The sequence below is a fragment of the Spinacia oleracea genome, chromosome 5 (genome assembly GCF_020520425.1).
Source record: "Spinacia oleracea cultivar Varoflay chromosome 5, BTI_SOV_V1, whole genome shotgun sequence".
Classification (NCBI taxonomy): Eukaryota; Viridiplantae; Streptophyta; class Magnoliopsida; order Caryophyllales; family Amaranthaceae; genus Spinacia; species Spinacia oleracea.
In genome coordinates this window covers 14,981,539-14,993,363 of record NC_079491.1, presented here as the reverse complement: position 1 = coordinate 14,993,363, position 11,825 = coordinate 14,981,539, and the positions used below count along the sequence as shown (strand labels likewise).

Here is an 11,825-nt window from a genome sequence, read left to right as displayed (position 1 = left end):
ATCAACCTCTTTAGTATTTCATACAGAGTCAAGAGGAAGAAATTCAACCAGAAGGAATGAACATGGAAGATCAATCTATCAAGGTAAATCTAGAAATTGGAGATCGAAATCAAGGACTCCCAATAATTCAACAAGCTCGAAAACTATCGATTGTTGGAATTGTGGGAAGATTGGGCACTACAAAAATCAGTGCAAGAGTGCACCGAAAAATCAAGAAGCGAAGGCAAAAGCAAATATCACTTCTACCTTGGAAGGAGATGATGCGTTGATATGCTCTCTGGAGAGCAAGGAAGAGTCTTGGGTGTTAGACTCTGGAGCATCATTCCACGCTACTTCGAAGAAAGATTTTTTCGAGAGGTATGTCCCTGGAAACCTTGGGAAAGTATACCTTGGTGATGATCAACCTTGTGATATTGTTGGTAAAGGTGTAGTGAAGATTAAGTTAAATGGGTCAGTTTGGGAGCCGAAAGATGTCAGGCATATTCCCGACCTAAGAAAAAACTTGATCTCAGTCGGGTAGTTGGCTAGCGAAGGCTACACTACAAACTTCCAAGGTGATAATTGGAAGATTTCAAAAGGTGCAATGACAATTGCGCATGGTAAAAAGAGTGGTACTCTTTACATGACAGCAGGGGCGTGTTGTTCAATTGCAGTTGCATCAGAAAATGAAAATTCTAAATTGTGGCACCAAAGACTTGGCCACATGAGTGAGAAAGGGATGAAGCTTATGCATTCAAAAGGAAAAATTCCAGAGTTACAGTCTGTTGAAGTAGACATTTGTGAGGAGTGCATACTTGGAAAGCAGAAGAGAGTAAGCTTTTAGACTAGTGGTAGAACCCTAAAGAAGGAAAAGTTAGAGCTTGTTCACTCCGATGTTTGGGGACCAACAACTACTTCATCCATCGGAGGAAAGCACTACTTTGTCACTTTTATTGATGATCATTCTCGGAAGGTATGGGTTTACTTTCTAAGACATAAATCTGAAGTGTTTGAAGCTTTCAAGAGATGGAAAGCTATGGTTGAAAATGAGACAGGTTTGAAAATCAAAAAATTCAGAACTGACAATGGTGGTGAATATGAAGACACCATTTTTAAGAAGTTTTGCTATGATCATGGAATAAGAATGGAGAGAACCGTACCTGGTACACCTCAACACAATGGTGTAGCTGAGAGTATGAACCGAACGTTGACAGAAAGAGCCAGAAGCATTCGTATACAGTCTGGTTTACCGAAGCAGTTCTGGGGAGAAGCAATCAACACAGCATCTTACTTGATCAACCGAGGACTATCAACTCCGTTAGAATACAAAATACCAGAAGAGGTATGGAGTGAAAAAGAGATAAGTTTATCTCACTTAGGGCACGCTTGGATTGGGTGTAATGAATTATGGGGGTAATAAAAGTCAAACCACCATGATAAAAGGAAAATGAAGGTTAATTGAGGTGGTTGCAAGGAGGATGGTGTGGTGGTATTGTGACGAGAAGTTGTGGTAGTGGTGGTGTTGTGAGGAGAAGGGAGGAAGGGGGGAAGTAATTACCCCCCAAATGAGGGTAATAATCACCCTAGTGGGATGGTGGGTAACAATTCCCCCCATGATGAGGGTATTTGTTCCCCCTTTCCTTTTATTTTCTTCTTGCCAACACTAGCTTGTTCCCTTTGCCACTACTTCATCCCCTCATCATCACATTCAATTACCTTAGTTTGACTTTTATTACCCCTTTAATACATTACCCTCAATCCAAGCATGCCCTTAAAGGTATTCGGTTGTGTAGCATATGTGCATATTAGTGATCAAGGCAGGAATAAGCTTGATCCTAAATCTAAGAAATGTACTTTCATTGGATATGGTGGGGATGAGTTTGGATACCGCATATGGGATGATGAAAACAAAAAGGTGATCCGTACTAGAGATGTGATTTTCAATGAAAGAGTTATGTACAAGGATAGACACAAAACTGACGCTAGCGACTTAGTACAGAGTGGGCCGATGTTTGTTGATGAAGATTATGTCCCGGATAGTACAATGACAGAGTCAATTGTAAGGGAACCTCAACAAGATGAATCCGTTGGACAAATCACTATGCCACAGTCCAACATGCCACAATCTTCTAGTCCAGTACCAGTATTGAGGAGGACTACTCGTCCACATGTGCCAAACAGAAAATATATGAATTATCTGTTATTGACTGATGAGGGAGAGCCTGAATGCTATAATGAAGCATGTCAGACCAGTGATGCTAGCAAGTGGGAGCTTGCAATGAAAGATGAGATGCAATCTTTGATCTCAAATCAGACATGGTAACTAATTGAGTTACCCATAGGTAAGAAAGCTCTTCACAATAAATGGGTATATTGAGTGAAAAAGGAGCATGATGGTTCCAAGAGATACAAAGCTCGATTAGTAGTCAAAGGATTCCAACAGAAAGAAGGAATTGACTACAATGAGATTTTCGCACCTGTTGTGAAACTCAATACTATCAGAACAATGTTGAGTATTGTTGCCATTGAAGATCTTCATCTTGAGCAATTAGATGTGAAGACTGCATTTCTTCATGGGGATCTGGATGAAGAGATATATATGCATCAAACAGAAGGCTTCTTAGAAAGTAAGAAAGAAAATATGGTGTGCAAACTTAAGAAAAGTTTGTATGGCCTAAAATAAGCCCCGAGACAGTGGTACAAAAGGTTTGATAACTTTATGCACAAGGAAGATTTTCAGAAGTGCAACGCTGATCACTGTTGCTACATCAAGAGATATCAATCCAGTTATATCATCTTACTACTTTATGTCGATGATATGCTCGTAGCAGGTTCAAATATGGATGATATAAGAAGGTTGAAGCAACAATTGTCAAAGGAGTTTGACATGAAGGACTTAGCTCCAGCAAAGAAGATTCTTGAAATGCAAATTACAAGAGATAAGTATAAAGGTACTTTGCAATTATCTCAATCAGAGTACATCAAACGGGTTTTGCAGAGATTCAATATGAGTGACTCCAAGCCAGTTAGCACACCCTTGGCAAGTCATTTTCGGTTATCCAAGGATCAGTGCCCTCAGACGGAGGAAGATAAAGATTATATGGCTAAGGTTCCTTATGCCTCGGCCATTGGGAGTTTGATGTACGCAATGGTTTGTACAAGGCCAGATATTGGACATGCAGTGGGAGTTGTTAGCAGGTTTATGTCAAATCCAGGAAAAGTTCATTGGGAAGCAGTGAAATTGATTTTGAGGTATGTACGAGGTACCACAGATAAGTGTTTGTACTTTGGTAAAGGTGAATTAAAAGTACAAGGTTATGTATACTACTACAAAAAAGGGCAAAGAGACCCTTCCAAAATGGCTTAAGAGATCTCCTTTCAAGGGGTCTCTATCTCACAGGTCTCTTTGATAAAGAGACCCCCTCATCGAGAGGGGGTCTGTTTGTTAAAATCTAGAGACCCTCCACGTAAGAAAGAGGGTCTCTTGTGTAAAAGCTGGTGAAAATAATTTAGAAGGGAAAGAGACCCCTTATTAGAGATGCAGACTTTGGAGGTGAAGTCGACAATAGAAAGAGCACCACCGGCTATATATTCACAGTTGGAAATACAACGGTTAGTTGGATGTCGCAGTTACAGAAGATTGTTGCTTTATCCACTATAGAGGCTGAATACGTAGCAGTAACTGAAGCCAGTAAAGAGATGATATGGTTTCAAGGTTTGTTAACTGAGTTGGGATTCAAGAAGGAGAATAATGTTCTATATAGTGATAGTCAGAGTGCGATACACTTGGCAAAGAATTCAGCATTCCATTCTCGAACAAAGCATATTGGTCTTCGATATCATTTTATTCGATCTTTACTAGAGGATGAATTGTTAAAATTGGAGAAAATTCAAGGAATTAAGAATACGGCAGATATGTTAACAAAGACGGTGACTATTGACAAACTGAAGTTGTGTTCAACTTTAGTTGGCCTACATGAGTGACATATGAGAAAGTTGTGCTGCATGAGTAAGGTGTGAAGACAGATTAAAATCAGTCTTCAAGTGGGAGATTGTTAGATGATTAATAATCATCAATTATTTTTAGCTAAAAATAAAATATATAGTAAATCAACATAATCCTTTGAAAATTTAGAAAGCTTAAAATATTCAAAGGAAGATAACAATTTGCTAAATTTAGATAACCACTTTTAGCAAGTCTGAAAACTATATATATGAAGTTTGAAATCATATATTATATCATCCCAAAAACAAAAAGAAATATAAAGGAGAGAGAGAAAAAATCTTTAAAAGAATTTTTAGAGTATAATTGGGGTACATATAGGTTGTGAGTTACAATAAGTGTTGTGAACACTTGTGTATTATTTATCTTTTTCAGTAAAAGTTTTGCACGGTATTTAGAGATTATAACACTTGTCGGATAATCAATTTGTTTGTGTGTGTTATTTTAAATATTATTGTTATTCCTACTAATCTAATTCATTAGGAAAGTTGCATAATTTCCTAACAATGTACTCCTGAACAGAGTTATCAGTGGTGGAATAAATGACTGAATTCTGTAGAAGGTCCTGGTTCCTGAAATTGTTTGGTATTGTCAGGCATCCTGAATAGGCTTCAGTTGCAGTTTTCCTCCATATACATCAGGAAGTTGGCTTTCATCGATATCTTCGAGCAAGGTTGAAGTTAGCTGCCGTTTATCCACAAATACTATCTGTACAAAAGAGCGGAATATGGATGATGCATGGTTTCAGACAAAGTGATTTAATTTTATCAAGTTTACAAAGTGTTTTAGCTCACTTTCATCTTGGTGTTGTCGTCAATGAAGGGGTAGATAATCCTCCACACTGCCATAAAGATTCTTGGTGCATGGAGTATGTACATCTTGCCTAGTCTTTCTGGGTAGCAGTCCTGCAAATAAATTTGTCATAAATCAACAAGAATCACAGCATAGATAAAATTTTCTTGTTTTATACTCCGTAATTTACTACGTACTCCAGGAAATGTTTTTCTAGTGTATGAAGTATGATGATTAATCAGAAAAATAGCTAGTGAAAGCATACGTAACAAAAGTCGACCAGTATAAAAGACCAATGTCCTTTGGAAGATTCAATTGCTAATGGATCATGTCAAGCATCTGTTGAATCAATTTGATGAAGTTTCTTTTCGTCACAAATATCCAAAAGCTAACCGGCCGCGCAGCAGATTATGTTGTCTTTGTTGGTCAGCATATTCTGACACCCCAAGATCTTGAATGTAAATTTTCTTTATTTTATTTCTTTAGATAAGTTAGGCTAAAGTGTTGCCAAAATACTATCAAACTTTTGTGTACTTTTCCTATAAAAAAAAAAAAAAATGGGCCATATATTTTTTCCTCTTACGAGTATGTTCTCTTCGCCTGGCCTGGTCTGATTTTTCTAATTTCTGGTCTAGTCTGGTCCGAATGTTTTTAACTTTTTACTTTTTTTTGTCTGATTTTTCTTATCTGATCGCTGACTTATACGTATTTGGTTTTACCTCCCACAAGTCCACAACCAAATTGGTAGGTAGTAATACATTCGGTAGTGGATCAGTATTAGTAGCTAGCCATTCCAATGCAGAATTTAAACTGGTTTACCTGCAGAATAGAAAGAGCCCCAAGATATCCACGAATGTCGCTGTTAGAGTATCCCCATCCTTGAAGATCCCCAATAGCACAAAACTTTTCCTGTCCAAGGGGCATCCTGATTCAATATTTACATCAATAAATACATTATAGTTAGGCCATCAACATCAAAACTTGTCACACTCCATCAAAATTCAAAATGCAATGAATTTTGTAGGGTAACCTTGTACACATCTTGTCAAGAGCATACACAGCAAATCCTGTAAAAACAACAATACCAGATAAGCTGTCAGAATTTCCTGCAGGCTGCAGCTGTGAAGAACAAGAGAGCTCTATCTACTGTATATCTAGCTAGCAGTCAAAAATAGGATGAGATAACATACGCTTGAACTCATCAGAACCACCTGGTGTGGTGTTTTGAAAGTGTCGACGAGCCTGTACAACCAGTATAGGGCGTCCTTTCTTATCATTACCTCCTACAAAAGCTTTGTTTTGTGCAACTTCATTCTTTATCTCTGTGTCTAACACATATCCTTTAGGTATGAATGTCCTCCTCCATTTTAGATACTTCAAGATCATAGCCCCCGCCTTCTCCACATCCAGATCACGAGCTCTTAAGAATCTTCTTAGTGTCAATTCATCAACACCCTGCAGGTGTATGTTTTAGAAATTTCTTTATAGAGTGTGAAAGAAAACATATCGTTTATATTACATTACACATTAATTGTTAAAATATGTGTTGAATCGAACACGGGTATCTGTTATTTAGGACAAGAGTTATCTGTTTGAGTCTATTTTATGGGCTTTTTTCAAATTGGTCTAAAGAGTACTATATAACCTAGCTATATGATAATCTGTAATTTTTACTCCTCAAGATCAATAAAATTTTCATTGTCTCTGCATGTTGATGTAACTAAGACATTATTAGTGAACCACGTTAAAAATCAGTGTCTTTATTTGCGCTTTTAATTATCTTTCTTGCTTCCGTTATACCACAAATGTTACGTACTATGTTACTATGTTAGAAATCATGTAGTACGTATCAATTATACTGCATATGATGAAATATTTCCATTATGGGTACTAAATGTTTAATTTGATCTTCTCATTTGAAGCGACTTCTCATTGGATCTCTCCAAAAGTTTCATAAACAAATACTTATTCATACAAGAATAAGTAAAAGTCGAACATTTTCATAGTGTTTGCTCGAAAGTAGTAAAGTAGTACATATTCGGTACTCTTTAGTGAACAGGCCGGCTATACTGTTAAATGTTCCTGTTATGTAACTAATGTAAGGTTAATTATAAATAGCCACTTTTATTTTATTTTTTACATTTTTCCATATAGTTGCATAGCATGTTAAAAAAAAAAAATGTTAATTACGCAGAAAAAAAGAATTGGAAAAGAAAAAACCTTAGAAGAAGGATCACGACATTCAACAAAAGAGCTCATGAGTGATAATTTATGTTGTTCTGCATAATTTTCCTTGCTTTGGATGCAGTCCTTGCCATTACTCCCTTCATCCGTTGCCTCCATTTGCGACTAACTAGCTAATTCACGGCGTACCCCTGTTTTCTATTTGGAAATTCGCGGTGTCTAAGCTAAATAATGCCGCCTACGTACAGTACGTAGTACGTCTTTCTCTCTAGATGAACTAGAAGGGAAGGTTAATTAGCAGCATCAATAGCGTGACACTAGGGGAAAGCATGAGTAACCAACCAATAATTGGTACTACTTATGCAGTATGGTTCTGGAAAAATATGCGCAAAGTATGACAATAGTATTGTAATTACTAATTAGTCTGTTAAATAGCCAACTACTAGAATTTATGACTAACTAGTGTGTGGCCCGGGCGATGCCCCAGTTGTTACATTGAATAACTAAAGTTTTAGATTTTTCTTGAGCTCAATAATTGACCAAAATATTTGTATTCTATAGAATGAAAAATATCCATTAAGTTCGTCAACTACACAAACACACTAAGTCATTTATCATGGCAAGTAAGTTTTCAATCATATCATCTTACAATTTGTATAATTTGTTTTCTCGTGTAACTAAGTGCGTCAAATTAATAAACACGAAATTAGATATATATGCAGCTATGTAAGACAATCCTATAGTTTATTCTTATGAGACTTATGACATCATGTTTATCCATGGTTGTCATAATGCTTTAATTTTGTTTCTTTTCAAAATAGTCCATAAAAATTAAAAATCACATAAAAATTTATTTGTTTTAGACTTCATGTGAACACTTATTTATAAATTAATGTGAAGAGATAAACCACAATTGGTGGTTGGTTAAGATGGTAATGAGAATTATCTTCCACACTTGAGGTCTGTTGTTCGAATCTCATTGTATTGATTTTTGGTTGTCCATTACATAATATTTGATGAGTGGATGATGTGGCGTGAGGAGAGTACTTTGTGACACATATACATTTTCCACAACGCCTTTTAATATATTAGTATAGATGGGACGAGTGACGACGTACAATAACGTGATGTGCATATTAGCAAATTTTATTTGTTTCTAGGTGTAGAATTTAATTCATATTATTGAGCAACTTGAAAGTGATCCAAAGACGACCACTGACCACTTATTTGGATACATATATGTCATGTATGATTAGATATGTTAGTGGGGCGGATTAATAAGTGGGAGACCAGCTGTACCGTCCTGCATCCGCCTCATTTAGGCGAAGGTGTATGAAGGTTTGGCGGGGTAATGGGGCAGGATGGGGACAAAAATTATTCCCTCCTTGAGTGATGGATCAAGTATGGATTTTAAGGTGCATCAACCCCTTACCTGCCCCACCCGTTTACGAAGCCTTTAGTTTAAATTTTATGTTTTGTTTTGTTTTTTTATGAAAAAAAAGGTCATAAATAATACTCCCTCCGTCCCGGAATACTCGACCCGGTTTGACCGGCACAGAGTTTAAGGAACTTGAATTGACTTATTTAATTTAATAGGTAGTAGTTGATAGTGGGGTATTATTTTAATGTAGTTAGTGGGAGGTAGGTTAAGAGGTGGGGTTGGGGGAGAGTAAGGGTTGAATTTTTAATTATTTTTTGTATGGAGTAGGGGGTAGGTGGGTTAATACTTAATAGGGGTGGAGTGAGAAATAATATAATATTGTTAGAATATTTCCATTTTTAGAAACATGTCAAGTATTAAGCGACGGCCCGATAAAGAAAACAGGTCAAGTATTCCGGGACGGAGAGAATAATTTACTCCCTTCGTTTCTTTTTGTTTGTTACGTTTGGACTTTTGCACGTTTATTAACGTATAATAAAGATTCTTTTTAAAAAAAATAAACCCAAGTAAAACCTCAATCCACTAATCATTACAACAACCAATAAGATTGTTTTATTTACCAAAATGAACCAATAATGGGAAAGCACAAAGATTGCTAATTTAACATACATGGGAAATTGCAAAGATGTTTAATGAGTTGGAAAAATTGGACCAATTAAAATTAAAAGATGGCACAAAAATTGATAGTATAATCTATATATTATACTAAAAGAGAGGAAATCAATGTGGTGATGACAAATGTCACTCATTGATTGACCTCTCTTACTATATAAAAAAGTATTAAAAATAAAATACTTGGATTCTATAATTATTTTGTTAACTTTTACCTTTGAAAAATATTTGATTATCTTTTTCTCAAAAAAAAAAAAAAAAAAAAATTCATTCTATACATAGGGAATTATTTTAAAAATTATATGTAGTATATGTTTTCTATATTTGGTAACAAATATAACCAATATCAGATTATATTTTTATAAAAAAATTAATTCATTATACAGAGTACGTAATATGACTTAAAAAAAAAATTAAGAGTTGTCTACTTATTTATATTTCGTACTTACATAATTCGAATACAAATAAATTAGAAAGTCAATCAAGTATGAATAAGATACTACTACAGAAAATCAATTTAACAGCGCTTGTTTTAGCGTTTAACAGCGCACCTACAAACGCTGTTACAAGCACCGCTGTTAAAATATAAAAGGGCATTTAACAGCGCTGTAAAATGTATATGTAGGAAAATTCAACTAATTACAATAATACTCTAAAATAATTTAACAACTATATGCGATAATTATAACCGTCGTTGATTGTACTATTTTATACGTAGTATATTTATCAACTAATTAAATTCGATAATTATCATCTCTATTGATAGTAATATTTTACTACTTTAAAAAAATTATGTAACTTCTTTAAACATGAGCAAAACTTGTGTAATATAATATATCTACTCTGTTCTACTTTACTACGTAATTCCTACATTTTTTATGTGCAACTATTTAATTTTTACAGTAGGTATATATTCACACATACCACTACTTTTTCTGTTTTTTTTGTGATTATTAATACTTTATGATGAACATAGTCATGTACTCTGTAGCATTTTGTTGGATTGTCTAAATACTTACATAATACTATCATTTTTCTTAATAATTTTTACAAATTGATAATTTAAGATATTAATAGTTGAAGTTATTTACTAACAACCGTGAAAATAAAAGTGGTTCATCAAAAAAAAAATGGAAGTAGTAAACAATAATAATGATGCGCGACTACGTAGTCCTCTTTACTTCAAAAATCTCCTCCAAATATATATTTTAGGCTAAACAATTGACTTATATTTTTAGTCGATTTTTAACAAACATTTGTATACGGAGTACTATACCAAAAGATAGGCAAATTGATGTACCCGTTGACAAATGCCGCTCTACTTTGTATATATTTCACCTAAAGTTTTCTTATTATTTATGGTAATAATCGATTATACTACGAAATACATATTAATTTACTAATGTCAATAAATAAAATTAATTTTAATCTATATACTCCATACTAAAGAAAATTGATGTAGAGATGAAAAATATCGCTTTCTGATTGCATCTCTTATAACATAAATAATGACTAATTGTAAGTACTATCAAGTTTCGTTTAGAAATTGTGTCATATATTGAGAACACTGACCCAATCCTAATTATGTATGTCACTTTTAAATTTTGAGAACACTCACCCAATCCTAATTATGTATGTCACTTTTGAATATTTTTTCAATATTATAGCTAATACAATTAATTTTGATACTTTGTAATAAACTTATGTCAATATATTTAAAATTTAGTTGGATTATTTATCGAATATAGGGATATCAGATTGTCGATCAGTGAGGCGGGTTTTGGGAGATCCCCCTGTGCATCAACCCCAAGTGGGCAGCGATGGAAGAAATTTTATTAGGTGATGGGGTTAAAAAATGTATCTGTCGCAGGTGAAAGGGCGACGATGGATTTTTGATTGGACCCGCCCAAGTCGCTAATCCTTCATCTAATTGATTATGAATATATATAAAAAAGTACTATTAACTTAAATATTATAATGTTTTGTTTAGTTAATCAATAACTCTAATCAGACAAACGAATTTCCTGATGCTCTATAATAGAGTTTTTAAATTCAAAACTCCCTTACCAAAAAAAAAAAAAAAAATCGAGTTCAGAGGTTGGTGGGAAGGGAGGTGATGAAGAGGGGATGCTTTTTATTTTATATCTCTTGAGACGGATGTTGAGGAGGGGTGGATATTGTTCTTATCGTAGATGGAGGGGAAGAAGATGAGAATTGTAGGCGGTTGCGGGTGTGCAGACCCTACCCCACCTCATTGTCAGCTCTAACTCAATAAAGTAAATGCTCTAGATAGGTGATAAGTGATCGGGTAATGAGGTTGACGCCGGGGGGGGGGGGGGGGGGGGACTGTGCGAGTACTAAGTGGGTATTACTATCGAAATGAAGGTGGGTGAGATAAATTATGTTTGGCGCAAGTGGTGAATGAGAATGAATTTTTTTTTTTTATCTATGTACCTTTATTTGTTTTAATAAATAAAACACCGAATAAGCAATAACAAATTTATCATCATTAATTATTTTTTATTTAGAGAATATTTATAAACTCTATTTTGATGATGATTGTCTACCAAATTTCATACGAATTTATATTATCTATTATAAATTGTGCATCGCACGGGTATTATACTAGTAAGTTTATAAAAAAAAAGATTCTCATACGTAACAAACATTTTGAAACACCCTAAAAAAAATACGTAACAAACAAAAGAAACGGAGTGAGTAGTAAATAAGCAAGAAAATGTTACGTGAATTTTATTTTACTCTTTTGTAATTGTTTTTGTGGCATTTAAATTCTAACTTAACAATGTGATTTGG

General features: G+C 34.6%; 1 protein-coding gene across 1 annotated transcript; it reads right to left on the bottom strand.

The window, feature by feature from the left end:
• Positions 1 to 4,237: 4,237 nt before the first annotated feature.
• LOC110784579 (uncharacterized) lies at positions 4,238 to 7,351 on the bottom strand. The gene is made up of 6 exons (XM_021989032.2): positions 6,995 to 7,351; positions 5,965 to 6,229; positions 5,805 to 5,841; positions 5,594 to 5,699; positions 4,777 to 4,887; positions 4,238 to 4,690 (listed from the first exon to the last, which is right to left on the bottom strand). The coding sequence occupies exons 1-6, from the start codon at positions 7,115 to 7,117 to the stop codon at positions 4,574 to 4,576; spliced, it is 759 nt and encodes a 252-aa protein (XP_021844724.1). The 5' UTR covers positions 7,118 to 7,351; the 3' UTR covers positions 4,238 to 4,573.
• Between the last annotated feature and the right edge of the window lie 4,474 nt (positions 7,352 to 11,825).